The sequence below is a fragment of the Ruditapes philippinarum genome, unplaced genomic scaffold (assembly GCF_026571515.1).
Source record: "Ruditapes philippinarum isolate M1 unplaced genomic scaffold, ASM2657151v2 ctg13162_1_1_1_1, whole genome shotgun sequence".
NCBI lineage: Eukaryota > Metazoa > Mollusca > Bivalvia > Venerida > Veneridae > Ruditapes > Ruditapes philippinarum.
Genome location: NW_026863881.1, coordinates 1 through 15,750, shown reverse-complemented (window position 1 = coordinate 15,750; position 15,750 = coordinate 1). Strand labels below are relative to the sequence as shown.

Here is a 15,750-nt window from a genome sequence, read left to right as displayed (position 1 = left end):
ATTTTCTCATGTTTGGCTTATCACTATAAAATATTATAATGATAATGAAAAGGAAATTACAAAATAACATGATTCAATGCAAAACAGTACTATCTAATCGTCAATCGCAATTGTAAAGTATTCGCTATTTATCTGCGGGTGTATGCTAAAAAGCAAACCAAGCGGTATTGAGCTAGAATACCGCGTCTGCATGTTACAGGTGGATGTCTTACACGTTCTGTGCACTGACGATATCATTTGTACGCAATTGACGCGTTAATAACTCCAGGAAATTTTGCATTGTGTTAATTGTCAAATGTCTGACAAATATATAATCAGACTATTTCTTTACTCTTACAGGAAATAGGCTATTCAGAAGTAAATTTTCATTCGCTATTTCTATATACAGAATCCGTATTTGCACGAATACGGAATTTCGTATTTTAGTAATATACGGACTTGTTATAAAAATTCCGTATATTAGTAAAATACGGACTTCGTACATCAAAGTTCCCGTATATTACGAGTGTACGGAGTTCGTATACTAGTCATATACGGACTGATATAATATACGGCCCCGTACATCTCCGTATTTCAAGTTTCCCGTATTCTTACACGTATATTAATGATATACGGAATTCCGTACACTTCCGTATATCCATGTCTTTTTCGCAGTGGGCTTTGCCTAATTTCATATTATGATTTACGTAAAAATTACTTTGCAATTTTGACTTATACTGGACTAGTGGCATTCGGCCGATTTGGCGAGTTCAACCCCTTGTCTATATATTATTTATACAGTATATATTTTTTCTAAAATTACTTTTTTACACTATCCCAACACTGTGCCGGGTCCCTTTGATTGCAACCAGGCCATGGTGAATCTTATAGAAAAGGGTCTAGTATCTATATGATGAGATTGGACTTTTGTTTCTCACGCTCAGACAATCATCTTAACACTTACCATTCAGTGACTTTAGACTGTATTTTAGCTCTTTCAAGTTTCATACCTTGTCAAACAAAACATAATGCCCACATTTTAATCAAAATAACGTAATTAAACCTGAATATTTCGAAAATAATTGATTGAAAGTTACAGTATTTTACTTAGGGCTTATGCTGGATAGGTATTTTAAAAGATATTCCGCCAAAACATTAAGAAAATACAAATTTATTACAAGAAAGATAATTTCCTACCATAATGACGCCATTTTGATAATAATAGTTTCCAAACCAAAGTAAAACATAATTTTTAGCTCATTCGCTTTTTGGAATCTAATATAATCGTCACTGTCAATTGAATAATTATTTTTAAATCTAAAGGTGTGGTTTATTTTATATGAAATTCTATATCAGAAAAAAGTTATTTATTTGATTTGGTTTTGAGATTACTATGGTCAAAGGTCAACTGTCTGCTACAAAATGTCAGAAATAGATGAACTCGATATAAATCCATTTTTTATAGCTTTGCAAGTAAGGTTAACGTGAAAACTAAAGATTTTGCCTCATTCTTATTGCATGAGGCTACGTTTCAGTTAGAATCATTACTAACAGTCCGTGTGAACACTGATTTTAACACTAGTGTACTAGTAGTCGGTTGTATTTATTTTGGATAGAATTTTATATATATTTTTTCAGACTGTAGTAGAGATATATAGTTTACTATTTACAATCTTTTGTACAATGAACCATAAGAGAAACAATGTCCAAGTGACACTGGTTGAAAATGAATTACGGACAGGGCGGACCGTGAGACAGGGCGGACCGTACCAGGGCGGACCTAGTCCAATATATTAGACGTTACAGGCTTGTTATAGTTTTTGTCGGTCAAGCCTGACGTCTAATAGTTATTGCTCAAAAACGCATAGCATCATATAAAATTCAAAAAATGTCTATTGTCTTGCCTTTCAAGCTTTATTCAAAAGCTTATAATATTTTCTTTCAATTTTATGCTCAATCATACACAAAAACTTTCAAACGATGTACTTATCAATTTAAAATAAAATATAAACATCAATCTATTTTTGTCTATCAGCCATACTGGTTAAGCAAGGTGCTTTACAGATTGATTCCAAATTTTTGAACGGAAAAATATATTCGAACACACTGACGGTGCATGGGTAATTATTTCGTTAAAAAAATATTCCGTTAGATTGTTCTGACTCAGTTAAACGCTTGCATTTGAATTAGCCAATCAGATTTCGCGCACTTTACGGACGCCATTTGTTAATCGGCTGTAAAAGGAATTGAAATACATGAGAGGATTTAATCATGATTTTTCGGATGTGACAGTTTAATTATTTTGACTAAAGGTATTCATTTTTTAGTTTTGTTCATAAATAGGTAAAAAATTATGTAAATACACGCTGTCTTCATTGTTTTTCGTTCCGCCCGATTTTCTGGCGGAACATGCTATGGGTTTTTGAGCAATTTCGATATGACGTTGCTTTGCCCAGAAGCAAAAATATCTCAAAGCGACGTCATATTTATAGGACTAGGGCGGACCGTGACTCGAGACTAGGCGGACCGTATTTTTGGACAGGGCGGACCGTCACTCGAGACGAGGCGGACCGTGATTTAAAAAAGTATTTATATGTGGACTAATTATTGATGTTTTTGTTCTTCGTATTGATATTTCAATTCAAATATTCAATTAAAAATATAAAATACAGTAAGTTTTAAAAGTTCTTTGATGTGTCTTATTGTTTAATAAATTCTATTTCAGTGTTCATTTTAATTCATGTGTCAGTGCTTATTATGTAAATTTTAATAAGATAGTTTTGTTTTTCAAATATGTCCCTTCATTTTTTTGTTATTGTGTTGAATTGCAAATAATTTTAATGTGATGTTATTCGTTATCATTGTTATTTTGTGTATTGTACAACAAAATATGTTTTTTTATGTGTCTAATTGTTTAATAAAGTTTATCAATTTTAGCAGCGTTAGCGCCTTATACAAACAATAACATTGTTATATCCCGATAATTGGTAAATTATCACTTGCGTAAGTCGACGCAATTACAAATAATTTCTTGAGAAAATTTTTTTAAACTACTCTAATATACTGAAACAAAAAAGAAACTTTCTCCAAGTTTGAATGTAGATATGTTAGTACAGTTTTTCAATCCTTTTGAAACTCGATTTTTACGTTGAATAAACATTTCGGGCTTTTATACGGCGATTAGCTGACCGATTTTGCAAACAAAACGAGTTTTACGAGCTACTACATATATACAAGTGTGTACATCTATGTGGTACCCTTGACAACTGGCACATGCTACTTTGCGAAAGTTTCCTTTTTTGGTTCAGTATATATATGTTTCATATGTTACATAGAAAGGTTCAGATTGAAATATTATAAAGAATACCAAAATCATCCACAATTAAATACTTTCGTCTCGAGTGACATCGTCCATTCAGCAAATTAATATTCAATTACACATGAACTTATAAAATTTATTTTATATTTTTACTTTTATATATGCATTGAAATATTAAAACGAAGAACAAAAACATCAATAATTTAATACTTTTATTACATTAGTCCACATATAAATACTTTTTTAAATCAAGGTCCGCCTAGTCTCAAGTGACGGTCCGCCCTGTCCCAAAATATGGTCCGCCTAGTCTCGAGTCACGGTCCGCCCTGGTATGGTCCGCCCTGTCTCACGGTCCGCCCTGTCCTGCAGGCGTTGAAAATTTCTGTCATTATGATAATATTCAATTTAAATCTGCCTAGTCATTATTAAGTTTTTAACAGACCATTTGCTCAGCTCAAAGTTGTTATGCACAGTCACAGGGTGAGAAAAATGTGCAACCTGACTGGGACTCGAAACCTGAAACCCTTGGAATACCCTTCCATGGCTCTACCGACCGAGTGATCAGGCCGCTGACACATCTTCTCCCCTAATAAGTGAACAGTTCTGAATCGTGACATACATGTACTCCCGTGCTTAGTAATATAAATTATAATATTGAAATTTGTCCACAAATTTCATAGAGTTACAGAGCAATGTAAATTAGACTCCGAGCTATATCCAGTCACGGTCCCCCATTCATCATCATCTTCAGTAATCGCCTCACTCTTCATAGAGCATAATCGCGATGAAACTAAAACTATGTACATGCCCAGCAATTGGTTTCCTCTTTACAGTTAAAAATTGGCTATTTACATATTTTTAACATCTGGTAAAAACTGGCAATGTGTCTAGTTGGTGGTTGTGTGTTTTGTCAGCGCCGACTTGAACCCCTCCAAGGTTGGTTTCTCAACAACTTGTATGGGTAGGCGATTCCAGAGGATGATGGTGGCCGGAAAGAAGCTGTTCTGGTACACAGATTTCTTACAAGTCAGCTGGCTGAGTTGTTGTTGGTTGCCTCTTAGGGGCCAAATGTCACAGGGTGAGAAAAATGTGCAGTCTGAACGGGAATCGAACACGGGACCCTCCGGTTACGGTTCCGCGACTACCTACCGAGCTATCCGGCCACTGACACATCTTCACCCCTAATAAGTGAACAGGTCTGAATTGTGACATTATGAAAAAACAAATAGTACCACAGACACTTGGGGTTTGGAGCTCAAAACGCCTTTAAAATCCAAATAAAATGCATATTTGTCAATCCCAGCACATGTACTGATCCTATATATCAAAAAAACTTAATATAAGCCGTTTTGAAAAAATTTCATATTTCAACATCTATAATAATACAATTTATTTGGATTTTAAAGGCGTTTTGAGCTCCAAACCCCAAGTGTCTGTGATAGTACATGATAAATTTGGTATCATCTGAAAGTAAATGTTTTTGTTTATTTTTGTGTATCATCTCACACACCAAACCATTGAATATTAGTTATTACAATGCAGTAATTTCTTGAATTGAACACATTTCAACAGGCCCTAAGTACTTTAAAAGCTTTTATACCTTATTAATAATTAATCCATTTTACTCTTGTTCATTTGAAATTATTAAAACATAATTTTATGGCCTCAATCCATGGGAGAAAAATAATAAGACAAACTATGGATAAGTGAATAAACTACCTTTAACTTTTTAATTTTTAACATTTTTATGATCAGACAACCTGTCACTTTTTTATAATGAACAAGTAAAAAAGTATTTTTTTTCTAGAAATTAGAAGCAGTTTGATGTTTTGGCTGCTGTTGGCAATTTATTTTTTGAAAGTAGGAAAATAGGAAAAATATAGGGCTACTTTGGATTGGGAAAAACATGGTTATATATCAAAGGAATATCTTTTTAGTTTTTAACATGTGTATGCTCAGATCACATAACAACAGACCTGGGGATGATTACATTGATCAGTAATTGATTTAATTACAATTACTTTCAGATTTTATTGTAATTGATTACAATTGATTACACAGACTTGCCTCTGTAATCAATTAAATTACAATTACTTTAAGAAAGTAATTGATTGATAATTGATTACATTCAATGTATAACTATAAACAAAAGTTTCTTATTGCTATTTAATATATACATTATATATATTATATACATTATATATACAAAGGATTTCCAGCTCATCAACAGTCATCAATTTAACACACTTTTAGTTACTGTCACATCACTTTATCATATTTTAGCATTGCACTTTAGCATCATAAGTTCATGAAACCATCTGTCAGTCAGACTGCATCTATCAGGACGGAAGATTTGCAAAGTTCACGAAACTCTTAGTTATCAATAGTTGACAATGGAAGCAAGCCACCAGCAACAAACTTTACAAAGACATTTGTGGTGTGCTGTTATTTTGGATGAGAAGGTGCATACTTTGCAACAACTGGTGTTGTTGGGCAATCGGAAACAGAGGGTGGTGGTTTCACATTGGTTTTCTGGTCCTCAGTCTTCTTGGTGTAGGTTCCATAATGAACTCTCCACAACAGAAATTTTGAAAAGTGTCAATTGTACAGTATGCTGTATACAGGTGTTAAAACAGGTGTGAAAACAATAAATGTTTGTATGGGAATTCAAAGAGACAATAGGCTTTACAAAGAAATTATCAATTTTTTACAAACACTTCAATGGTACAACAGTATCCATTATGATATAGACACATTGTCTATAACCTTACAAAATAACTGTTGCATATAATTAAAATATGGTAATATGCATCTGACATAAACTCTAGAATATACAGAGTAAAGAAGTTATCTACATTGTTTAAAACTTTTAAAACATGGTTTTGAATCTTTAACCAAAATATGTGAAACAAAAACCTTTATGTGGGTAATGAAATTGGAACGTGACTTTGTGTGCCCAACTGCCCATTAATCTTTTTAGGGCACAATTTGCATTGTGCTGTGACATTTCCAGAGATCTCTTTTGGAAATTCAAAGACATCAAAAATCCAATGTTTTGACATTTTGGTTAGAAGACCAGCCCAAAAATGATGTCTATCTTTCACTTAGAATTTGGTTAAAATGGCAGTGCATGGATTAAAACTTATTTCTTTATTGTGAGTGATGTCTTAAAACATCTCACTTGATATTTTACTACCTTTATGAACAATCATTGTTTATTATGACAATGTCTATTATTTACTTCAAATAGGGATATCAATTGAGAACATTCTTTCTATTCAATAAAAATGTTGCTTAGTTGTGTATCAAAATCAATCAATTTACACTCTACAATTTGTGATTAAAGATCATTTATGATTATAAAGGAGTATTAGTTTAATTGTAACATGTGAAATAAATCATTTGAATTTTAATAGTTTCATGAAAAATCTGAAAGTAATCAATATCAATCAAATTGTAATCATAATTACAGACTGAATTTAAGCTGTAATTGATTAATTACAATTAATGTAATCAATTTTGAGCAAGGTAATCAATTACATGATGATTACAGTGTAATCATGTAATCAATTAAAAAATCGATGATTACGATTAATGATTACCCCAGGTCTGCATAACAAGTGTCAGCTTTTTATATGAAACAAGTAAAAAAAGTGCATTTTTTACTCGGAATAAAGAGCAGTAAGATTTTTTGGCTGCTGTTGGCAATTTATTTTTTGAAAGTGGCAAAAAATGAGGCTATTTTGGATTGGGAATGGGACCTTTTTTTTTGGCGGGTGGCATACAAATTGTGAACTCTCCCACTTTTAGCAGGAGCAGCCATATTTTTAAAGATTTTTCTGAAAATAAGGGGCTATTTTCAAACACAAATTAAAGAAATCTTCCTCTTTTGATGTCAGTCAAACTTTCTTCTTGTTTTTATTGCAAATTCTAAAATCTCCCTCTCTTTTGAAGAAAAATCTCCGACTAAATGATCATCTAAAAAAGTTCACATGTATGGCCCGGTGGTGATAGGGTGAAAATGTCCTGTACTTTGTTTCTTTATTATATATTACATGTATATGTAAAATGACAACTTATAAAATTAGAGATGTTAAAAATTGAATATGAAAATGTGAAAAATAAATTATTTTTTCAGAGTAAATATTTATCATGTTATGAAAAGGCACAAGAAGAACGTAACTTAATTTGTTTACCACAATCAGACTGTCTGCATGGTGTTAGAATAACAGACAAGTTTGTTGGTAGGTAATATATACATGGACACATATCTATAAATATTAGATAATCTATTAATGGTTCACTTAGATACATGTAGTTGTTATGTTTTGTGAGATGAAAGAAGTGATTGTACATGAACGCAACATTGACCTACTGGGCCAATCATTGGTATTTACATGTATTATTAATTTCAAAAGTTTTAACATAAAAGAATATAGAATTTATCTTAATTTGTTTCTAAAAGTCCTTAACAAACAAATTAATTTCCAGTAAATCATTCAGTATATTGTAACTGCAGGTTTTCAACGAAATCCGGGTTATTGTAATGCCGAAGTCGGGCGGGCGGGCGGGGGCGTCAACTTCTGGTTTCCGCTCAATACATTTAGTTTTGCTTTGGCCTATTGACACCAAACTTTGTGTGTAGGTAGCTTATATCAAGAGGCAGCTTGGGTTTGCTACCCAGGTGTCTGTGATCAAGGTCAAGGTCACTGTAAATAAAAATAGAAATTCATGTTCTGCTCAATAACTTGAGTTTGCTTTGGCCTATTGACACTAAACTTGGTGTATGGATAGCTTATATCAAGAGGCAGCTTGGGATTGCTACCCAGGTGTCTGTGATCAAGGTCAAGGTCACTGGTACTAAAAAATGAAATTCAGTTTCCGCTCAATAACTAAAGTTTGCTTTGGCCTATTGACACTAAACTTGGTGTATGGATAGCTTATATCAAGAGGCAGCATGGGATTGCTACCCAGGTGTCAGTTATCAAGGTCAAGGTCACTGTTACTAAAAATAGAAATTCAGTTTCTGCTCAATAACTTGAGTTTGCTTTGGCCTATTGACACCAAACTTGGTGTATGGATAGCTTATATCAAGAGGCAGCTTGGGATTGCTACCCAGGTGTCTGTGATAAAGGCCAAGGTCACTGTTACTAAAAATAGAAATTCAGTTTCTGCTCAATAACTTTAGTTTGCTTTGGCCTATTGACACCAAACTTGGTGTATGGATAGCTTATATCAAGAGGCAGCTTGGGATTGCTACCCAGGTGTCAGTTATCAAGGTCAAGGTCACTGTTACTAAAAATAGGAAATTCAGTTTCTGCTCAATAACTTAAGTTTGCTTTTGGCCTATTGACACCAAACTTGGTGTATGGATAGCTTATATCAAGAGGCAGCTTGGATTGCTACCCAGATGTCCGTTATCAAGGCCAATGTCACTTTTACTAAAAATAGAAATTCAGTTTCCTGCTCAATAACTTGAGTTTGCTTTGGCCTATTGACACCAAAACTTGGTGTATGGATAGCTTATATCAAGAGGCAGCTTGGGATTGCCATCCAGGTGTCTGTGATCAATGTCAAGCGTCACTGTTACTAAAAATAGAAATTCAGTTTCTGCTCAATAACTTGAGTTTGCTTTGGCCTATTTACACCTAACTTGGTGTATGGATAGCTTATATCAAGAGGCAGCTTTGGATTGCTACCAGGTGTCTCTTATCAAGGTCAAGGTCACTGTTACTTAAAATAGAAATTCAGTTTCTGCTCAATAACTTTAGTTTGCTTTGGCCTATTGACACCAAACTTGGTGTATGGATAGCTTATATCAAGAGGCAGCTGGGGATTGCTATCCAGGTGTCTGTGATGAAGGTCAAGGTCATTGTTACTAAAAATAGAAATTCAGTTTCTGCTCAATAATTTGAGTTTGCTTTGGCCTATTGACACCCAAACTTGATGTATGGATAGCTTATATCAAGAGGCAGCTTGGGATTATGCTACCCAGATGTCTGTGATCAAGGCCAAGGTCACTGTTTCTAAAAATAGAAATTCAGTTTCTGCTCAATCACTTGAGTTTGCTTTGGCCTATTGACACCAAACTTGGTGTATGGATAGCTTATATCAAGAGGCAGCTTGGGATTGCTACCGCAGGTGTCTGTTATCAAGGTCAAGGGTCACTGTTACTAAAAATAAAAATTCAGTTTCTGCTTCAATAACTTTAGTTTGCTTTGGCCTATTGACACCAAACTTGGTGTATTGGTAGCTTATATCAAGAGGCAGCTTGGATTGCTATCAAAAGGTGTCTGTGATCAAGGTCAAGGTCACTGTTACTAAAATAAAATTCAGTTTCTGCTCAATAACTTGAGTTTGCTTTGGCCTATTGACACCAAACTTGGTGTATGGATAGCTTATATCAAGAGGCAGCTTGGGATTGCTACCTAGGTGTCTGTTATCAAGGTCAAGGTCACTGTTACTAAAATAGAAATTCAGTTTCTGCTCAATAACTAGTTTGCTTTGGCCTATTGACACCAAACTTGATGTATGGATAGCTTATATCAAGAGGCAGCTTGGGATTATGCTACCCAGGTGTCTGTGATCAAGGCCAAGGTCACTGTTACTAAAAATAGAAATTCAGGTTCTGCTCAATTACTTAAGTTTGCTTTGGCCTATTGACACCAAACTTGGTGTATGGATAGCTTATATCAAGAGGCAGCTTGGGATTATGCTACCCAGATGTCTGTGATCAAGGCCAAGGTCACTGTTACTAAAAATAGAAACTCAGTTTCTGCTCAATAACTTTAGTTTGCTTTGGCCTATTGACACCAAACTTGGTGTATGGATAGCTTATATCAAGAGGCAGCTTGAGATTATGCTACCCAGATGTCTGTTATCAAGGTTAATGTATTAAGTTTTCATGAGTTGAGTTTGCTTTGACCTTTTGACACCAAACTTGCTGAGTGGCAGCTTTGGATTGCCACTTAGATACCTGGGAGCAAGTTCAAGGTCATTTGCTTACAATAGAATTTTCAGCTTCTACTCAATAACTTCAGTGCACTTTGACCTATTGATTGCTGTCACATCAAAACTTGGTCGTTGAAAACCTGGTTTTCGTCGCATTGCGGCGCTTCTTGTTATTATTGCTGTATAAAATTGGTATTTGACTCCGACCAGGACAATCACAGTTTACTATGATAGTGTTACATAATTATGATAATGCACCAGGTAATTATAACCCAGATATATATCCTAGCAGAGTGAGGCTTTCATCAACAGTTTGAAGTCCCAAAGTCTTCTCTATTCACCATGGATGATGATGGGTGATGTGAGAGGCATGTTGAAAACCTGCAACTCCTGATCCTTACATGAAGAAGCAGACATCTTATTGATATAACCCCCATTCCTTTAATGTGTAAAGTTAAACTGTGATTATTATTATTATTATAAAATTTAACGTGATATTGTCCAGAAGATAAGCTGAAACCATTTGTCATATTTGGGAGAGGATTACAATTTGAAAATGAAATGAAATACCAAATTTTTTTATTCTTCAGGAATAGTGGATGACAGTGATCAGTTTTTGTTTTATTTTCTTATTTGCAGAAACACATATTTTAAAGCCGTCACCATTCTTTCAAGGGTAAGTAGAAGAAAATGGGAATCCTAATACATGTATGTTAAGTATATTTGTATGTTTGCATAGACATTTAAAGTGAAAAACTTTTTATCAGCTTTTGTATTATTTCTCTCAATAACAATAAAAAATTTAAACAAACTCCATTCAGGGTTTTTAACATGAAGGGACTTGAAATATTTTTTGCTCACTTTCTCCTTCCAGAATAATGATTAAAATTTTGAAAATTGTCCGAAAAATAAACACTCTAAACAGAATTAGAATAACACAAAAATATGATTTCCAATTTATTTCTGAGTACATGTATATTTCTTTATTACCTTTTGCACTGCTTCTGATTTAATTGCCCCAGTTGATCTACATGTATGTAAGAAATTCAAATTTCATGTTTTTAGGCTGTTTGACCTCCCTGCCTATAAACAAGCTTTAGTATGATTGTATTTATTATGTAATTGTTTATAATGAATATTTCAGTCAGTACAGAACACTTCGATCAGATAAACAGATAGTTACAATAGAAGATGATGGGGATTATATATATTGTCAGGAAGGTAAACATTTATTTTCTTCCAATTATAATGTCAGATTGATTTTTCAAAATTTAGACAGTCTTGCCTTAACTGTATTGTATATTTATATAAATAGATTAGAGATAATTTTTGTACTATGATCATTTTTTGTTAATAATGATTTATAGTCAGTATTGAATTATTCTGGGTTCTGCCATACATTTGATAACTGCAACATTTTATTACCTCATCTTGGAACTTCTTGGTCAGAGTAACACTGGTTATGTTTAGCTTGCAACTTCATACATGTTATAGAGATTATTAGTAGACATCACTACATAAGGCCTTTAACTCTAGTCTAGGTTTTGACTGATTTATAGTTCTTTATTAACTAAGACAATTTCTAGTTAAAGTTTCCTTTAGTGAGTTCCTTAATTATTCATACTTCAGTAAATGAAGAATTTTAACTGACATGCTCTGCTTTGAATCTGGAACTCACTGTAAATGTGATTATATTATCTGAATCCTAAGTTTAAGCAGTCAGCAGTAGAGATCTTGGTCAGACTATAAGACAACATCAAGTTTTTAAGGCTGCTAGGGCTGGGTGAATTAATGACTATATCTTTTATTAGGTTTTCCAACAAAGACAAAGATCAAGATTATATGTGAAGAACTTGGATATAATAAGGTATGTTTACTTTCTAGATCAGATTAAATGTGAAGAACTAGGATATAATAAGGTATGTTTACTTCCTGTCTTAGTTTAAATGTGAAGAACTGGGATATAATAAGGTATGTTTAATTCCTGTCTTAGTTTAAATGTGAATAACTGGGATATAATAAGGTATGTTTACTTCCTGTCTTATTTTTAATGTGAAGAACTGGGATATAATAAGGTATGCTAACTTCCTGTCTTAGTTTAAATGTGAAGAACTGGGATATAATAAGGTATGTTTACTTCCTGTCTTATTTTAAATGTGAAGAACTGGGATATAATAAGGTATGTTTACTTCCTGTCTTAGTTTAAATGTGAAGAACTGGGATATAATAAGGTATGTTTACTTCCTGTCTTATTTTAAATGTGAAGAACTAGGATATAATAAGGTATGCTAACTTCCTGTCTTAGTTTAAATGTGAAGAACTGGGATATAATAAGGTATGTTTACTTCCTGTCTTATTTTAAATGTGAAGAACTATGATATAATAAGGTATGTTTTACTTCCTGTCTCAGATTAAATGTGAAGAACTGGAATATAATAAGGTATGTTTACTTACTGTCTCAGATTATATGTGAAGAACTTTCTATCTCAGATCAAATGTGAAGGACTGGCAAGTCAGTTCTTCTACCTTCTCATATTTGATTGATTTACTTTTCTTTATAAGCTCATCAAAGTACAATGTCGTAAATGAATATGCATATAACCATTTATATTTCAAAAGTTTGAGGAAGTACAACTGTACTCTTGCATAAATCAATGAACTAAGTACTTCTATGCAAGTTTTTATAATCATTGTTTTTTTGTTTATCTTACAGGAATATAAACCATATAAGATGTTGATAATTGCCCGTCCATTAGACCACAATGTCCTGGTAAGAAAACATGATAAGATATCTGTAACCATGCCAGTATTTCAACACATATTTTCTCTTTCATCAAGATTATCAGCTTTACAAATATGTCAAGTTTGATATATCATATTGGACAAATTTAAAATAAAACTACAGATTGATCTTACAGCACAATTGTTCATATCTTTTATTTCGTTTAGAAAAAAGGGAGCATCAGAAAATTTGCCAAACACCACATCATAGAATGATGGATGAGGCAAACAGTTCTTTATTTTTGAAAATGATAAAGTTTTTATTTAGGTGAATTGGGTTGCTTGAGGTCATAACTTATAAATATAACATCTTATTTATATATTACAAATATAAAACATTATTTATATAGAAAAACATACTGAAGAGACATTTATTTTAATGAAATTTGCATTTTATCTGAAAAATGTATATGAATGGTTCATACATATTAAATGTGAAATATATTTTATTTCAATAGAGACAGAGCAAAATGGAAACTACTTCAAGTTCTGGAGAATTTAACCTGAAATGTTCTTTAAAGGAGTGAGTTATGTCATATATATTATAATAATAAATTACATCATGTAGATTCTATAAAAGATAAAAGTTGATTTGACATCATTAAGAATTTAATTTTCATCATTTTCTTTATAATCATAGGGTGCCAGTGGGGAAGTGCCCTTTGCTGCCATGGGTTTGAATCCTGCTAGGGGTTTTAATTTCTTTCATGTGAGGAAGCTGTCCAGCTTGCTTGTGGAATGTCAGTGGTTCTACTCAGCTGAACATATATGCCTGAAATTATGCACAGAGGGGCACCTGAGGTCTAATTCTGGAAAGTCGCCATATGATCTTTGCAGTGTTACAGTGTTGTTGCAACATAAAATCGAACCACAATGATAAAAAATCAACAACAAAAACTTAATGATCATCCGCATCATATAAATATATAAATACATGTATAGATTATTTCTGATTTGATCTATTTTATATGAAATTGTAACGGGCAATAATGATTTAAAGATACCAAAGAATATCAGCTGTTTTACAGTGTGTAAAAATGCCTTTCTACTGATATACCTAGTTTATCTTTGTTGTCACGTTCTACAACTTTCCTTAATAAAATTGATACCTTTGTAGTAATTTAAGCATGTAAACTTATTTTTACTTTCAAATTGTTGAATTAATCTAAATAAATGCCATGCTATTTTCAGTGTCAAAATATTTATAAATATGGTAGTTTTATTCTTACAGTTGCAGAGATTATCTTAAATCTATACCAGAATTTTCAAAGGTGAGTGATTACTTAACTATGAAGATTTGATCAAACAAAAAGAGTTTTTATTCCTGTTAACACTTTTAAGGCATAATTGTCATAAAAAGGAATAAAGTTATCCCTAAAACACTTTTAGTAAACTATTCTTTCTAATAATTTTCATAGAATTTAAATGATTTGAAAATAATAAACTATGTGCTAGATTGCTTTTTTCATGAAATAGATAAAATGGGAAAAAAAAGAAAAAAGAAATTACCACTAGTGAAGTATAGTAGGGATACAACTTACATCCTAATCTTCATGTATCTATGCTATGCCCTGTGTTTCTATGTTATTTCCTAATGTAATAAATTTTCAGCCAATGAAAGAGCTAGATGAACAAATACAGAAGTTTATGAAGAGTTATATCATATTGAAAGACTACCTCCTGGAGGCAGCACTCAGGCTGGAAACCATGGCAACCACTACCTTTGATGTGAGTAGTGTATAGCTTAGCTTGAGATTTTCGAGGTTAAGAGGTACAGGATGCTAAATACCATACTTCTTAAAGCTGTTGGTTTTTGATTTCCACAAGAAAGATTAAAACAATTTTTTCGGAAACTATGCCACCAGCTTACACAATGACAATGGTTCTAACCAGGTGCCCTGACTAGTGCCGGAAATAAAGAATTGAATGGAAGGTCCACTAGTATACCTGGAGAAATTCAATTTTTGTTAGAACAATATAAGTAAAAAAATCAATCATCCTATACGATAATCTTATTTTATTTCTTTATGTTGGTATTTTTTTGGACGACAATAAGCTAAATGTTTTTGCTGGTAATGTATGGTTCATTATCTAAGGATAGATTGCACATCAGAGAGGTGCTATATTGAATTAAGATGAAAAATTTTACTGTGTTCAGTGAACCAATAATACCAGGTAGATCCAAGATAAAGAAACTTACTTTGTTTTATAAAAATTTCTTTGAAATAATTATAAAAGCTAGTTAAAATGTTCTCATTATATACATGTTTAATATGGGAAACCATTAATTATTTAGCCAGATTACTTGATCGTATTTATACTAGTGATTTTAAAAATTATATTTGTAGAAATGTATCAAGAGTGTTAAAGATAGAAAATTAACGGACCAAAAATTCAAAGATATCGTAACTGCTGCTGTTGAAACGTAAGTTAAACTATGATTCTAACACTCAAGTGATTTTGCCACTATAGAAAAAGAAGGAAACAAACTGGTGTTAAACTGCCAATAAACACCGGTTAGGGACTACTTTAATATGCGCTGTTATGTTTTCACCCTCGATTGTATAGTTTACAAAGCATTTTAAAGAAACAATAAAAAGCATTTTTATTTATATTTTCAGTTCGTATAATGTTTTCTTTTCATACAATGCCGAAATAATATCTCACATACACTAACGCCACATATTAGATCCATATCAGTTAATAAATATTTTGATAAA

At 32.6% G+C, this 15,750-nt stretch overlaps 1 protein-coding gene across 1 annotated transcript; it reads left to right on the top strand.

Annotated features, from left to right (window-relative positions):
• Positions 1-1,366: 1,366 nt before the first annotated feature.
• On the top strand, positions 1,367-15,474 carry LOC132723643 (putative uncharacterized protein DDB_G0284213). Its single transcript, XM_060708405.1, has 10 exons — positions 1,367-1,452; positions 7,437-7,542; positions 10,889-10,925; positions 11,394-11,470; positions 12,061-12,116; positions 12,963-13,019; positions 13,489-13,553; positions 14,262-14,301; positions 14,642-14,758; positions 15,379-15,474. The coding sequence occupies exons 1-10, from the start codon at positions 1,402-1,404 to the stop codon at positions 15,457-15,459; spliced, it is 687 nt and encodes a 228-aa protein (XP_060564388.1). The 5' UTR covers positions 1,367-1,401; the 3' UTR covers positions 15,460-15,474.
• Positions 15,475-15,750: the final 276 nt, after the last annotated feature.